General features: G+C 32.4%; 1 protein-coding gene across 2 annotated transcripts in view; it reads right to left on the reverse strand.

Moving 5' to 3' along the window:
- Positions 1-1,919: 1,919 nt before the first annotated feature.
- Positions 1,920-17,698, reverse strand: part of LOC101895950 (uncharacterized) — a 180,602-nt gene continuing 164,823 nt past the window's right edge. For both annotated transcript variants that reach the window (XM_059124124.1, XM_059124123.1), the window contains exons 4-8: positions 14,811-14,955; positions 11,087-11,209; positions 5,291-5,449; positions 4,627-5,210; positions 1,920-2,379 (exon numbers count right to left, since the gene is read on the reverse strand). In XM_059124124.1, coding sequence (XP_058980107.1) covers positions 4,981-5,210; positions 5,291-5,449; positions 11,087-11,209; positions 14,811-14,955 — 657 coding nt within the window. In that variant the 3' untranslated portion in view covers positions 1,920-2,379; positions 4,627-4,980. The remainder of the gene's footprint in view (positions 2,380-4,626; positions 5,211-5,290; positions 5,450-11,086; positions 11,210-14,810; positions 14,956-17,698) is intronic.

Raw genomic sequence — 17,698 nt, forward strand, 5'->3', positions numbered from 1 at the left:
TAAATTTATATGTTTTCTTATATGACGCTAATCGGAGGTTGTTATGAAATGAATTTTTCAACAGTTTTAGAAAATTTGATTAATTTTTCATTCAAATTTGTCAATTCCAAAATATGTTTGACAGCTCATTGTCCCAGCAGCTATGTCGAGGCGACTACCTTTATTCTTCTGCCATGTGCCAAACGTAATGTAAAAGTACGTTTACATTTAATAAATCGAATGGATTTCAACTGTCAATTCCATTGCGCCAATTGAAAACCACTGGATTTAAGAGCCGATTTCATTTGACGTGTACGCAATGGAATTGACATTTGAAATCCACTCTATTTAATAAGTGTAAACGTACGTACTTTCACCTTACATTTGGCACGTGGTAGAAGAATACAGGTAGTCGCATCGACACAGCTGCTGGGTCATTGAACTGTCAAACCCATTTTGGATTTGACATTTTTTAATGAAAAAAACTTTGAAATTTGTAAAAATTGTTAAAAAAAATGCATGTCATAAAAACCTCTGATCGGCATCGTATAAGAAAACATAAAAAATCTATTTATTTCTGAAAAAAAAAAAAACATTTTAACATTTTTGACATATCAATTTTCCCAAGGGTTGCTACATCCACCTGTATTCTTCTTCCATGATTTGGCAAGTTTATTAACTTTAATCACTTGTTATGTGTGTACGTCTTAGGACAGATTCCTAGATGCTTCTTCATTTATAACATCAGCTGACCAACTGTCAAAATATATCATTCTGATTTAATTCAAAAATGAAAAGCATTTAAACAAAATTTTTGACATTTAATCTGATTTTGAGAAGCTGGTGGAACTTTTATTACTTCCGCCATGGCCAGATCCCTTGATGCTTCTTCATTTGTAACATCAGCTGATCAGCTGACTAACTGACAAAATATATCATTTTGATTTAAATCAAAAATGAAAAGCATTTTTAAACAAAAGTTCGACATTTAGACTGATTTTGAAAAGCTGGTGGAATTTTAATTACTTACGTCATGGGTTTTAAATTTTTGACATATTTGCATTTAAAGTTATTGACGTTTTTATACATACACGACTTGTGGTTTCACCTTATGTCAGATGCTGGAATATTTTACTTGACGTTTTTTAAATTCTTCACAGTCAAGGGTATATTCCAAAGATACTGGTAAAACTCCCCACCACAGGAATTTTAATTAAAAGTTATTTAAAAATAACAAGTCTTTTAAAAAAAAGTCTGATGTAAACATAGCATAATGCCATGTTTACGTTAGAACTTTTTGTAGGGTTAACCTACTTTATTTGAAGTAAAAGTAATGGAAATGACAATTTAAATCCAAATCCAGTGGGTTAATCCTTATATATATAAACGCACTGTAAGACTATGTTTACATTAAACTCATTTAGTGCCATAACTGAAATATTATTATGTATTTGACATGAGCTTTCATACATTTCGCTTCACATTAATCGTGATGATAAAGGATTAAGGTGAGAATGCATAAAACGCTTTTTTGACTGACTTAAGTCATTAGCTGGTTTCTTTGTAGAGGAACAAAAGAGTTTTAGGTTGACTTAGATCGATTCTGGGCATATTCCTCTTTTTTTATTTTCCAAAGAATCCAGCTGATGGCTTAAGCCAGTCAAAAAAGCGTTTTATGTATTTTCACCATTATAAACACGATTAATTTGAAGCGAAATGTATAAATGACATTAATGTAAACATAGCTTATGTTGCATTAACATTTTTTTTTTTTGGGAAATCTTGTCATTTTTGACTTAAGCCAGTCAAAAAAGAGTTTTATGTCTTCTCACCCTTAGACTTTTGGAACTATGCCCCGACCTGTGTTCAAGTTTACATGGAAAAGTTTTATCGAATATATATTCAATGATTTTGACACATGTCATGAATTGCATCACTTTCAGACAACAAATTTAAATCATATTTTTGAGTTTATTGCAGTTTTTGTTTCTTTTTTTAGATTTTCTTCATTAATTTTAATTAAAATTAAAAACAAAAAATATTTATAAATTATTTACAGAATTTCTGATAGATTTTTCTTTTTTGTTTAATTTCCTTCAAAATTTCCCTCAATTTGAAAATTTATTTTAGTTGGGTTTTCCATATTCCTTGGTTTGTTATGGGTTTGTCGTTTTTTAAGTTGTTGTTGTTGTTCTTAATCTCATTTTGTTGTTCTTGTTGAATTGAATTTTTAGTTGTAAGAGATTTGGGTACAAAAAATCTCTTATTACATACACCCTGCGTGGTGATGTCCACCAAAAAAAAATATATAATTTGTGTTATATATTTTTTTTCCATTAATAATTAATAATTGATGTTGATTTCAAAAAGTTATTATTTTTTTGGTTTTTATTAACAGTCCTGGAAAGAAAGAGACACCAAAGAAGGAAAAGCATTAGTAAAAAGTTTTTAAAATTTAAGAGAGATTTAAAAAAATGGCTTAAATTATTGGAAATACTTTTAAATATTACCGAAAAATTTTCTTATTTTAACAACTAATATACGAACTTCCTTCCTTTCGAAACGCATTTATTCTTCATAAAAAAGTCTATTAAAATTTCGACAAATAGTAGCCAATGAAGCCAGTCATTTTAAATTTAAACTGCCAAGAGAATATTATTGACAAGTGACACACGCTTTCATTTAAAAAGTATCCAGTATTAGATACAATCGATGGTAGAAAAATACAGGTAGACTCATCGACACAGCTGATGGGACAATGAATTGTCAAACCAATTTTTGAATTGACACTTTTGAATGAAAAATTATTCAAATTTGTAGAATTTGCCAAAGAACGCAAATTATAATAACCTCTGATTTAGGACGAATAAGACAACATGTAACATACATTGAAAAAAAAAAAAATATTTTGACATATCAAAGTTTCCAGCGTTAATGCATCTACCTGTATTCTTCTACCACAGGCACATTGATATGTCAAGTTTTTTTTAATGTTTTTCTTTTTCAAAAATAAGTCGAGAATATAATTGACAACTGACACACGCTTTGATTTAAGGAATTCCTAGTATTATATGCAATCAGCTTTTTTGACACTCTCATAAGATTTCATCAGATGATATGTTTTTATACCCTCCACCATAGTATGGAGGGTATATTAAGTTTGTCATTCAGTTTGTAATACTTCGAAATATACATTTTAGACCCCATAAAGTATATATATTCTTGATCAGCATAAAATTCTATGTCAATTTAGTCTGTCCGTCTGGGGAAATCACTTCTAGCTTCCGAACGAAATGAAGTAGGTCGATAGAATTTTACTCAAATGTATATTATGTCTGCAGGACTTTTGGTATTGAAAATAGGCCATGTAGGTCCACCTTTTTTATAGCCCCCATATAAAGGTACCTCCCTTTTTCCAGTATTTTGGTGATTTAAGCGACAATAATCACCGCAATGGTTTCAAATTTGGTATTTGAAGTTCGTAATGGGTACTACAGCCTACGACAAAAAATTGTCTGTGCTGGTCCACGTCTTCATATAGCCCCCATATAACAGTACCCCCGATATTCGGTATTTTGATGATTTTAGCGACATTATTCACCGGAGTGATTTCACATTCGATATTAGAAGTTCGTAACGCATACCAAAGCATATGACAGAAAATTGTCTGTGCAGGTCCACGTCTTCGTATAGCCCCCATATAACGGTACCTCCCGATATTCGGTATTTTGATGGTTTTAGCGACATTATTTACCGGAATGGTTTCAAATTTGGTATTTGAAGTTCTAAATGGGTACTACAGCCTAAGACAGAAAAGTGTCTGTACAGGTCCATGTCTTCGTATAGCCTCCATATAACGGTACCTCCCGATAGTCGGTATTTCAATGATTTTAGCTACGTTATTTACCGTAATGGTTTCAAAATTGGTATTTGAAGTTCGTAATGAATACTACAGCCTAAGACAGAAAAGTGTCTGTACAGGTCCACGTCTTCCTATAGCCCCTATATTCGGTATTTTGATAATTTTTTTTCAAGTTTCGCATTTGAATATTGTAATGGCTTATGACAAAAGTAGCCTATGCAGGCCCACGGATTTTTTTTCAATTGCCAAAATCGTTCCAAATGGTGGAGGGTATTCAAATATCGGCCCGGCCGAACTTACAGCTTTTTTACTTGTTTACATATGTAGTGTCATATTTTCCATATGTAGAAGTTACACACATCGTGTGACACATGGACGACATATTAGTTGTGAAATTCATGAGTAAAGTACATGTGTACTTTGTCGATCACAGCGAGCCCTATTTTCATCGAAAAATTTTAATTTCATCAAAAGTATTGTTTGTTTGTTGTGTGAAAAAAAAAACATTTGCGGAATAAATCATCCATAGAGTATAATATCTTTTGCGTCTACCTGTATTCTTCTACCATGTTTACAATACTAAAATAATATTATTGACACCTGCCACACATTTAAATTTAAGTTACTATTAATATGAAACTCAATCAGCTGTTTTACTACTTTCTTTTGGCCATATCAGTGCGACCTAATTAAAATGCGTTTACATTGGCCTGTTCTATTTTTGGGAAATCCCTATAAATTTTAATATATTTGCTATTATTACTATAGATATTCCTCAAACTTACTTCATTTAATGCTGTGCAAATTTGTTTCGCTTCAATTTAGTTATTGGTTTCTTCAATTTAGGTTATAAATTATTTTGTTTACAGTTGTTTCATTCTTATATTTGTTTTGTTAACAATCAAAGAAATCTCAAATCTCCGTGGCTAAACAATAGACAGACATACACGCACACATACACACACAAGATTTATGTATGAGTGTGTGTGGGTGTAAATCTATTTTACGCATCTTTCAGACAAACCATTCATCCTTTTGGGCAGCACCCACCGCATTGGCGGGATTTGCCACATTATTGATGGCTATGTTTGTCTGGGACATGCCCAAGTTGTTAGCTGAAGTCGCTGAGAGATCTTGACCTAATTGACGAAATTTGCCAAGCACCAGATGGGACGGACTTTGGTGGCCATCTTCAAGTAGTTGAGTTGCGTGCGGAGGTACCCGTATGGTCCCGCAGGGTGATGCCAGTTTCCCGACGTTGGCGGTAGTTGGGTGTGTTCGCGGCTAAGTGTACCGCCGCCGCCGCCGCCAACGCCGTGTGTGTAATGCAGGTGTTTCGAGGAGCCATTCGTTTCGGCCGTATGGTGTACTGGAAAAAAAAAAATAAATTGTAAAATTATCTGCTCCTTCTGATAAATTGTGTTTTTTGTTTTGTTCCTTCTCACTTACATTGCATGGCCGTTGTGTGTTGATTATTGCCATCCTCCTGTCTCCGACATACACATATGGTTATGCCCACAATGGCTGCACTTATTATCAGCAGGATACTAACCACAATCATTACAATCCATGTCATATCCATGCCAAATACAGTGCTGGTGGTTTCATCTAGCGACAGAGAGAGAGGGAGAGAGAGAGAGGAGAGAAAATATTATTTAAAATATTACATTTGATTAATATAACTATGGCTGAAATGAGGAGCAGTTCTGTTGTTTTTTTGCCATTTAAATGTTGATGTGACAGTTGCTCGGTCTCTCGGTTGTTTGGTTGAATGGTTTAACGAACTCCGGTATTTCATGGAAGTTCATAATGTAACATTTGTTATCAGATATCATGCTGGGGTTTTTTTCACTTCGATGTGTATAAATTGTTTTTATTTTATGAGGTACGGTTGTGGCATGGACACTACTTTGTTGAAAATGCTCATTTATTTGAGAAAAAAATATTGGAATACTTTTTTACACCTGTAAAAACCTAAGCGTTGGAAGTTTTAGAATAAATGTAGGTATTGAGAGTGAGAACCCTTTTAGGTCTTCCCCAAGTCAGCTCATGGCCGTTTAAAGCAGATCTGAAAAATGTGAACAAGTTCGTTCCTTAGTGATCCATAATACCCTAGAAAAATGGCAGCCTTTCCTTTAGCGGAACGCATTTGGATAATAATTTGACATATTTGCATTTAAAGTTAAATAAATTAAGCTACTATTAGACAATATGGGTTTTACATATGTGCTGTCACTTTTATTACCCATGTGAATTTCCGTGTGTATGTCAAAATTGGAATTTTACATATGACTTATAATTCGTGCCATCACACGCTTACATATGTTTTTTTTTGTATTTCTTTAATAGCATGTTTACATACGAGCTTTTGGTTGGGTTAACCTTCATTATTGGAAATTTGAGTCCATTGAATTAAGTAAATTGTAACCGTACTATAAGTTTTACAAGTGGAGAGTTGGAATTTAATATAACATGGGGGTACAGTGGAACGCATTTGAAGAATAATTTGACATACTTGCATTTAAAGTTAATTTTGACACACATTTCATATAAAACGCCCTATAAATGAAAAATATAACCTCCATTATATTGAAATAAAATACGGAGGAGCTACAAAATGTATAAGTTTTACGAGAGGAGAGTTGGAGCTTAATGTCACATGGGGTACAGCGGAACGCATTTGCGCAAAAAAATTAACATATTTGCATTTAAAGTTAAATTTGAGAACATTTTCCACTTTTCATATAAAACGCTCTATAAATGAAAAAGAGAACCTTCATTTTATTAAAATAAAATACTGTGGGGCTACAAAATGTATGTCCCTAAACGGATATTAATTTAATATACAGGGTGAGATAAAAAAAAACTGCAACCAACTTCAGACTATTGTCATGTCCGACAGCTGACAGCTCATTGTATTGTCTACAAGCGTACAAAATGTGGTTTTATCCGATGAGAAAACATTCGTTTTCCAGCAAACAGGCCGCAGACCTTGGACATTCCAACGGGACTCAGCACCAATTTAAAAAAAAAATGTAAAAATTATGGCGTTTTACTTTGTTGCAGTTTTTTTTATCACACCCTGTAATTAAAGCCTGGGATAGTATTTCTAATTCTCAGCAAGCATTGCAAGTTTAAGGCGATGATACATAAGCAGCATGGCATCATGACATGGCATATTTAGTGGCATATCATAAAGGGATGTTAGTGTCGGGATCGAATCTCACCATCATTTTCACTTCTAATTTGACATTAATACAGGTAGATGCATCAATGCTTGGGAACAATGATATGTCAAAATTTTTAATTTTTTTAAAGCAGATTTTTAAATGTTTTTTATGCGACGTCAATTGGAGGTTGTTATGATATGAATTTTTCAATCATTTTTACAAATATCCATATTTTTTCATTCAAAATTTTGCAATCCCAAAATTTGTTTGACAGTCCGTTGTCCCAGCAGCTGTGTCGATGCGACTACCTATATTCTTCTGCCATGCAGTGCTGCTATCTCTTAACCTTTTTTATTTTCCACTGAATTTTGTGCATTGTGAACATACTATAAGGTATCGGAGTGAAGTGTTGCCACACTGAGGAATTTAATCTACAAGAAGGAATATTTGCATAGGTATTCCCTGCCTTACCCCCTGGTAAACATTACCATCGTTCTCCACTAATAAACAAACGTTGTTCTTATAAAAACAACAATAAAGGGATAAAGCCAGACCATTTTGCAACAACAAAATACTACGGTATCCCGAACAAACAAGCCACACTGTTCTATTAATAGACAAGGCACGGTCGACGAAGGGGTTTTTGTTGTAACAGACAAAACCAACTTACATGGTTATGCTACTTCGTTCAGGCTGAACGAAAGCATAACAAGTGGAGAAAGATGTAAATGTTTATAAGTGCGGTTGTAAGATTTAGAAGGCTTTCCAAGAGAATTTTAGTTTTATTTAATTCTTTGGTTCCTCTTCTATTGAGCTTACGATCTCGTCACTTGGGTAAAAAAATGTTTTTGTCATAGAAGTTATTTTTAAAATAACTTCTGGGGAGAATATCCCAGACAAAAACAAGGGAACTGATGAGGATTGGTGGCTCTTTCCGAAACCTAGGTATTCCCTGCTTTAGCCCCTGGTAAACATTACCATCGTTCTCCACTAACAAACAAACGTTGTTCTTATAAAAACAACAATAAAGGGATAAAGCCAGACCATTTTGCAACAACATTTGTAAAAATTGTTGAAAAATGTATGTCATATCACCCTCCGATTGGCGCCGTATAAGAAAACATATAAAAATCTACCTTAAAAAAAAAAACAAAAAAATTTAAAATTTTGACATATCAATTTTCCCAATCCTGTATTCTTCTACTATTATTTTAATCAAATCTGGGAGCTTTTTAAATTTCCAGCAAATATTGCAAGTTTTTCTGTTGTTTTTCAAGTGAATAAAAAAGAAACACTTAACTCTTTTGAAAGACAATTCCCACATAATTATCCATATAAATTTTGCAATTAATAAAGCATTTATGTGTGTACACTTCATTTAATAAAATATACACAAAAAATACGAGTGTAGGAGAGAGACACAGAGAGAAAAAAATCCCCACCGATAATAGCTGTGTCAATTGCGATTACACGGTAATACGGTTGCATGCTGCTGGTGATGACAATGTCTGATAAAAAAAAAAACACAGAACATTCACAAAATTGTGATAAAAACTATAAAAAAAGCTGGAGATAAGCAGCAATCAAAAATGCACACAAAACATTTAAATTGTGTACAAAAAGGAAATAAAAAGTGAAATCAGATATATGTACTCTACACTACAACAAAAGTACATAAATACATATGTATGTATGCACGCATGTGTGTGTGTATTTGTAGTTTTATGTTCATAATCCAGTGAAATGGAACGACATTTTTTTCGCACTTAAATGAGATAGCAGAATGTGAGCAATTGAAAAAGTAAATTAATATAAATACACATACACACACACACTTATATACCCGCAGAATTACTTATGAAATTGCATGTAGTATTTTAATTCACTTAGTTGGTTAATAATGTCAATGCACTTGAAAATGAGTTTATGTGAATGATAGTTTCGAATTCCTCATGTTTAATGCGCTTAAGGGACAGGGGGAGGAAGTAAATAAAATAACATTTATATATGAGCAATTTGACATTAAAATATTGTGACATTTGTCGTAGGTTTGTGTTTAAGGGGGAAGTAATGCCAAATGATAGGGCAAACTAAATCAAATTATTCTAGGTAGAGATTTTTAGATCGTCTTTTTTCTTCGTAGGATTTTTAATCTGATGAACTAAAATCTATTTTTATTTTATATTAATTTTAACAATGTCAATGCACTTGACAAAAGTTTCAAGTTTCTCACATTTGATTTCATAAGAACGGGGGAGAAAGTAAATAAATGTCGTACGTTTGTGTCCAAGAGAGAAGCAATGGCAAATAATAGAGCAAACTAAATCAAATTATTCAAGGTAGGGATTTTTAGATCGATTTTTGTTCATCATAAAAAAATCATCATCAGTGACATTTTCTATAATAAATGTCATTATCGATGACATTCTTTATAAAATGTAATTACCGATGATAAGAAAAGTCATTGTCGATGACATTTTCTATAGGAAAAGTCATCGTCGATGACATTTTCTATTGGAAAAGTCATCGTCGATGACATTTTCTATTGGAAAAGTCATCGTCGATGAAATTTTCTATTGGAAAAGTCATCGTCGATGAAATTTTCTATTGGAAAAGTCATCGTCGATGACATTTTCTATTGGAAAAGTCATCTTCGATGACATTTTCTATTGGAAAAGTCATCGTCGATGACATTTTCTATTGGAAAAGTCATCGTCGATGACATTTTCTATTGGAAAAGTCATCGTCGATGACATTTTCTATTGGAAAAATCATCGTCGATGACATTTTCTATAGGAAAAGTCATCGTCGATGACATTTTCTATACGAAATGTCATCGCGGATAACATTTTTTATACGAAATGTCATCGTCGATAACATTTTCTATACGAAATGTCATCGTCGATAACATTTTCTATACGAAATGGCATCGTCGATAACATATTCTATACGAAATGCCATCGTCGATAACATTATCTATACGAAATGTCATCGTCGATAAGATTTTCTATACGAAATGTCGATAACATTTTCTATAACTAATGTCATCGTCGATGACATTTTCTATACGTAAAGAAAATGTTATCGACGATGACAATTTTCTATAGGAAAAGTCACCGTCGATGACATTATCTATAGAAAAAGTCATCGTCGATGACATTATCTATAGAAAAAGTCATCGTCGATGACATTTTCTATAGGAAAAGTCATCGTCGATAACATTTTCTATACGAATTGTCATCGTCGATAACATTTTCTTTACGAAGTGTCATCGTCGATAATATTTTCTATACGAAATGTCATCATCGATAACATTTTCGAAACGAAATGTTATCGTCGATAACAATTTTCTATAATAAATGTTCTCATCGATGACATTTTCTATACGAAATGTCATCGTCGATAACATTTTCCATACGAAAAATCATTATCAATGACAGTTCCGGTAGAAAAGTAATCGTCAATGACATTTTCCTTATCTTCGATGATTTTTTTCAGTAAAAAAACTAATCCCCTAAACATTTTAGCATTGAAAAAAATTATTAAATTTTTCTTAGTGTACCCGAGGTATACCGCACATTTATCAACCATATAATAAGATTACCAACCAACACATTTAAATTACCGAGTCATAAATCGTAACTATGGCTATTATTATTGATATCGGCTGGCATGAATTGTCTTTGGCGGCGTCATCACACCATGGCAGTAGTCAGCAGGTCATTACTAGGACTATTACCAACTAAATTACTGGCCTAAAACATACACCTGCATGGTTTATAATCAGCAGCTATTAGAAATGAGCACACACCGACCACCTCCGCATAGCGCCACAGTGGCCAGCAGGCAAAATCACTTGTCTGTTATCAACTTCTTTGCCATCTTCAACAAATCACACCAACGGATACAGGGGGAAATAAATTTCGCAAAAAAAAAAAATGCCCGCCAAAAACAAATGAAACCAAAAGAAATGGCGCTCCGTTATCCATGATGTATGGCCATATAATATACTTACTCGCACATAGCTATGTGTTTGTGTGTTTGGGGGGATAAATGAAGCCATGGAGGTACTTACTTTGGCATAAATTATGCACCGATTCATCGGAGTTATCGCTGCAATGATTAATGCCATCGCACAGTAGATCAGGATTTATGCAAAAACCATTTGATTCACAGGTGAAATCTTTGCATGTATGCTCTGTAAAGAGAGGGAGAGAGAGAGGAGAATAAAGTGTGAGAGAGTGGGTGAGAAAAGGGAAACATGTAATAAAACAAATGTTAAGTTAAATGAATTAGAAGCAGCAGAGAAGAAGAGAAGGCATCAGAGAATATATTGCTTGCTTTCATGTTTCGTTTTTTTATTTTTTCCTATCCTTTTTTCGGTTAGCAATAATTCACCAAAGACAACAGCAAAAACAACAACAACAACACGAACAACAACAATCATTTGTATAACCCGCCATGATTATAAATTTATAAGATAGCACGATTGTTGAAAAGTGTTAAGAATGTGTTATTTCCGTTTTGGGGCTCGTTGTTTCTTATTTTCTTTGTTTCTTGTTTCTTTTCGTAGCTATCCCGGCAAATTGATAATGTGAAAATGTGGAAGGTCATAAATAAAAGAAAAAAGAAAAAACAAAAAACCCAAGAAAAATGGTAATTGGATGTTGTTGCTTTCAAGTTTAAATAATAGTCTCGAGTCCATCATTGTGTGGCGTATATATTATGACAGTCAGCATACGTCATGGGGGGTCGCAGGCAGAGAGAGGGAGACGGGATTTGTTTTTCAGAAAAACGAATTATAACAAGTATTTTATATGGAAATATTTTTGAAGACTTGATTGCGGATTTTTTAAGGGACATATTTCAAGGGTTTTGTTGAGGGTTTTTTTTTAATAAAATTTTGGAAGGACTAGTCGTGAATATTTTTAAAACATATTCTAAGGTTTTGAAGTAAAGAGACGTGGATTTTTATAGAATATTTTCAAAGGACTCGACGCGCCTTGGACAAAGATTTTTTAAAGAAGGACTTTAAAGGATCTACTTTTATAAAAAGACGTGGAAATGAATAGAATATTTTCTAAGGACTTTCAGACCAAATGGAACGTGGATTAAAAAAACCTTTTGAAGGACTTTCAGACCGAAAAACATTGATTTTTCAAAGGATATTTTTCAAGAACTTAAAATGCCTTGAACGTGTATTTTAAGGACTTTCGGAGCAAAAGAAATTGATTTTTCAAAGAGTAATTTCGAATGATTTGAAGCGCCTTGGACAAAGATTTTTTAAAAAAGAATTTCGTAGGATTGGTTTTATAAAGTAATTTTTTTAAGGACGTTCGAACTAAAAAACTTGGATTTTTATAAAATATTTTCTAAGGATTTTCAGATTAAAAGATACGTGGATTAAAAAAGAAACATTTTTAAGGACTTTTAGACCAAATAACATAGATTTTTCAAGGACTTAAAAAGCCTTGGACGTGTATTTTTAAGAGAATCTTTTTAAAGCACATTCGAAGCAAAATACATTGATTTTTCAAAAAAGTATTTTCGGAATACTTGAAGTGCCTTGGACAAATTTTTTTTAAAGAAGGATCTGGGTTTGTAAAGCCTCTGTGTTTGTAAAGAAATTTTTTTAAGGACATTCGAGCCAATGTTTGGAATTTTATAGAATATTTTCTAAGGGCTTTCAGATTAAAAAAGTCGTGGATTAAAAAAAAACATTTTTTACGGATTTTTAGACCAAAAAACATTGATTTTTCAAAGGATATTTTTCAAGGGCTTAAAATGCCATGGACATGGACTTTTTAAAGAATATTTTATAACGACTTTTGAAGCAAAAGAAAATGATTTTTCAAAGAGTATCTTTGAAGAACTTAAAGTGCCTTGAACATGGACTTTTTAAAGAAGGATTTTAAAGACGAAAGGCGTGGATTTTGTAAAGAATATTTTCCGAGGATTTGAGACGTGGATTTTTTAAAGAATTTTTCCGAGGATTTGAGACGTGTATTTTTTAAAAATTATTTTCCGAGGATATGAGACGTGGATTTTTTAAAGAATTTTTTCGGAGGATTTGAGACGTGGATTTTTTAAAGCTGTTTTTCCGAGGATTTGAGACGTGGGTTTTTTAGAGATTTTTTTTCGAGGATTTGATACGTGGATTTTTTAAAGAATTTTTTTCCGAGGATTTGAGGTCCAATATACCTTGATTTTTTAACGAATATTTTCCGAGGATTTGAGGCCCAATATACCTTGATTTTTTAAAGAATATTTTCCGAGGATTTGAGGCCCAAGATACCTTAATTTTTTAAAGAATTTTTTCCGAGGATTTGTGAATTGGATTTATTAAAGAATATTTTTAAAGATATTTAGCCCAAGGGACGTGAATTTTCTAAGGAATGTTTTTAAAGGATTTTTAGCCCAAGGACATTACTTTTCTAAGGAATGTTTTTAAAGGATTTTTAGCCCAAGGACGTCAAATTTCAAAGATTTTTTCTAAAAGACTTTCAAGCCCTAAACCCTTAAATTTTCAAAAAATATTTTTAAAGACTTTTTAATGAAACTTTAGGAAAAAAGTGGTTTCTTTAATGAATAAACTTCAAGGACCTCAAAAAAAATTTTTAAGGACTCTTAGGGCAATTTTTTTAGATAATAATGTTTAATAAGTCTGAAAGAATATCTTTTCTAGGATTTTAAGGTTTCAAGGCCAAAATTCATGGAATTTTAAAGAATATTTGGAAGGAATTTTAAAGAATAATTCTCAGGGAATTTTAAATATTTTTCAAAATATCTTTAAGAAATATTTTAAGGGACTCCCTGAACAAAAATTGTGGATTTTTTAAGAACTATTTTTCAAGGATTTTTAAACATCCTCATGTAAAAACTAGGACTTTTTAAAGACGTGCATGTTCGTCTGCAAACTCTTTTTATTTTTCTATTGTTTTGTTTGCTGACGCGGAGATTCAAACCGGCGTCCTTAGGTTTTCACCGCTGTTTCAGAACTCATTCAAATGGTTTAAAATTCTAAGGGTATTTGTGGATGTTCAAAGAATATTTTTCAAGGTTTTGTAAAAGACTCTACAAAAATAATATTTCCTTAGATTTTCTTATCCCTATTTTAGATGTTACATAAATAAATTATTATTTGAAATATATTATCAATGAAACATTAAAATAGTATGACATTTGTCGTACGTTTGTGTTGAAGAGGGAAGTTAAATTAAATGATAGGGCAACCTAAGTCAAAGTCGTCAAGATAGGGTTCTGTAAATCAATTTTTTAATTTTCAATGATAGAGCAACCTAAGTCAAAGTCGTCAAGATAGGGCTCTTTAAATCGACTTTTTACTTCGCCATTGAAAAGGAAAAATGATTTTCTTTCATATTCATCCTTTTTTTGGCTAAATGAAAATAAAAATTTATATATTTTTTCAAGATAAATTTCTACAAATAGACTTCTTTCCTTGTCGTTTTTATAACCTGATAGAATGTGCAAACAATTTTCTTTTATATATAACGTAGTAAATAATAACGTCGGATTTTTTTATGATGGAAAATAAATGAAGTGGTAAAATAATAAAAATGTGTTTGTTGTAGTTGCTGTTGTTTTTAAATTTTGAACATTTTGTGTATTGTAACTGCTTAAATGAATCTTTAGGGTAATCTATTCCGATGCCTTCAAGGTAGGGCTCTATAAATCGATTTTTTTCTTTTGCGGAATTTTTGCTGTATTTGTTATTGCCTTTCAATTTTCAAGATTTTGAGCAACGGAACTCCCCACATAAATTTCTACGAAATACTTACTTGGATCCTTTACCGATGTTATGACCAATTTGAAACCATTCGTATCCGTACCCCAATTGTCTGTCACATATTTGAGCGTAACGAAATTGGTGCGGGTCAATATTGAACTGACCGTTTGCTTTGTCTGGCGACAGGATATATCGATCTGCAAGTAAAAAAAGAAGAGAAAAATTAAAGGATGCCTATAAAAATTTATCAAAAAAGACGGGGAAATGGTATAATTTGAAAATCTTAAAAAAGGACCTCTGAGAAAGGAGCCTCAGAGAGTCCAAGGCCATTTTTACAGGATATAAATTCAGAGTCCCAGTAAGTAGTCAGCCGTATTTCTACCTTAGAACCATGGACCTATACGTTATTCCGTTAAGTATACGCAACCATGGTTTATAATTCATATATCTTGATTTTCTCGCAAAACATGTTGCATACTTTTAGGAGTCTTTATGAGAAAAATTAATAATTTAAAATAGTTAAAACCGCCTAGAAAGGGGCCACAGATAAGGAATTGGACCGAAATTCATCTAAGGTCCAATTCTCTATCTGTGGTCCCTTTCTAGGTGGTTTTAACTATTTTAAATTTTTAATTTTTCTTCTTCTGTCCAATTCCTTATCTGGGATCCCTTTCTAGGAGGTTTTAACTATTTTTTCAGATTACCTGTAGTTAAATAACCTTATTTTTACCCTGGGCGTATATACTGTGAAAATGGCTCATAGTTGATATTTCTTGATATTCATGCAAAATGCATTCCATACTTTTAGGAGACAATTTGAGAAAAAAACAAAAATTTAAAATAGTTTTAAAAAGACCTCGGAAAAGAATTTTTGGAAAGACCGAATTTTGTTCAAGAGCGCATTAATTCTGAGTAAATAAATAACCTTATTTGGTACCTTGGTACAATGGACGTATACGCCATGACAGTAATCATACGCCATAAGGGCTCATAGTTAATATTTCTTGATCTTTTTCTTGATGCAAAATGTATTGCATACTTTTAGGAGACTCTATGAGAAAAAAATAATAATTTAAAATAGTTCAGAGAAGACCTCGGAAAAAGGAGTTTCAGAGAGACCGAATTTTGTTCAAGAGCGTATTAATTTTGAGTAAATAAATATCTTTATTTCTACCTTGGACGTATACGTTTGTGACACTAATCATACGCCACCATGTCTCATAACTAATATATCTTGATTTTCCTGCAAAATAGATTGCATACTTTTAGGAGTCTTGTTGTTAAAGCCTCTTAATGCAACAGAAGAAATTCTCATTTTAGTCTTAAAAAAAAAAAACAGACAATATTAGCCAGAAGAAATTGTAATGGAATGTAACTTGGGTGGCAGAAGGAGGGTGTTGTCTCCCAGATTTTCAATGAACCTCTGCTAAGTCAACTAAGTGTGTCAGGATATGATGTTGTGCTTTTTACTATCCCAGAACAATGTATGAAAAAAAAATTTGTATTTTTCTCCAAGGCACCAGGCTGAAAAGAGGTTATCGTCAAGACGTTGTGGTTGGTTGTTTGTTCGTCATCATCTTCATCTTCTTATTGGCGTTGGTGCTTATTGTCATAGACTTTGTCATTGTCGTCGTCGTCGCTTTTTTCCTTCTGGTTTCTTCATCCTATCCAATAACAATGAGATTTGTGGTTGCTTCTATTTTTTTTACTTCGAGCTTCAAGTTATTTGTTTGTTACTGCTGGGAGGTTGTTTTTTCTTTCCTATAAGACGTTTCGAGAGCAAGAAGCCGAATAGGAAGACTAAGCTCAAGAAAATGGCTATTGAACAGAGAAATATTTGGGTTAGGAAGTCAATGCGCAACAAATACGGAAGCAGGCCTTGCGGGGTGCAGAGCGAGAGAGAGAATGAAAAGCTAAACACACAAAAACATTTACAACTATTGTGACTAGATTTCCAAGCCATAAACTCTTATATTTACACAGACATATCAACACACACAAACACATCGACAAAAGATCCAACCACATTACAAAAGATTCTCTGGTTCGAATAAAAATATTGAAAATATAAAAACCAGAGTTTTTAACTAAAGACTAAATTCCATGTCACATACATTGTGATACACAATGGATTTATGTGTGTATGTGTGCGTGTGTGTCTGCATTGTTAGCCTCTTCAATTGAAATTCGAACATTTGGTTTATTGCCTGAGTAAATATTTGAGATTTTTTGCAATGAAATTAATTGTTATTTAAATGATATTTGTCTAAATAGGTTTATTGTATTATTTCAATGTTTTTTGCCTAAAAGTATACAACATATTTTGGAAATTAAAAATAATTGCAGAAGGGCCTCAATAGCCAGAATTGGGATTTTTTTTAATAATTTCTTAGGAATCTTAGTTTCTTGATCAGGATTTTTTCATGAAGAGATTTCAAGGACTTTTTTTCAAGGATGCATAGACCTAAAATCCTGAATTTCTTAAATATCTTTTTATAATTTCAAAGTATTGCCTAAAAGCATGCAACATATTTTGGAAATTGAAAAAAATTGCTGAAGGGCCTCAAATGCCAGAATTGAAATTTGTTAAAACAATTTTTAAGGGATGTCAGTTTCTTGATCAGGATTTATCAGGACCAATAAATCGAATTTTTTTTAAAGAATTTTTTTAAGGATCCATAGACCAAAAAACTTGGATTTTTTCAAGGATAAGCGTGGATTTTTAAAAAAAAATTGTTTCAAGAACCCTTAGGCTAATAAGCGTTGATTTTTAAGATTTATTTTTAAAGACCCATTGACCAATAGGAATGGATTTTACAAAGAATTTTTTCAAGGACCCACAGGCCTATAAGCAAGGATTTTTCACGGACCAATAGGCCAGTAATCTTCATTTTTCAAAGCATTTTTTTTGTAAATAATTTTTTCAAGTACCCATAGTTC

Source organism: Musca domestica, unplaced genomic scaffold (genome assembly GCF_030504385.1).
Source record: "Musca domestica strain aabys unplaced genomic scaffold, Musca_domestica.polishedcontigs.V.1.1 27, whole genome shotgun sequence".
NCBI classification, from domain to species: domain Eukaryota; kingdom Metazoa; phylum Arthropoda; class Insecta; order Diptera; family Muscidae; genus Musca; species Musca domestica.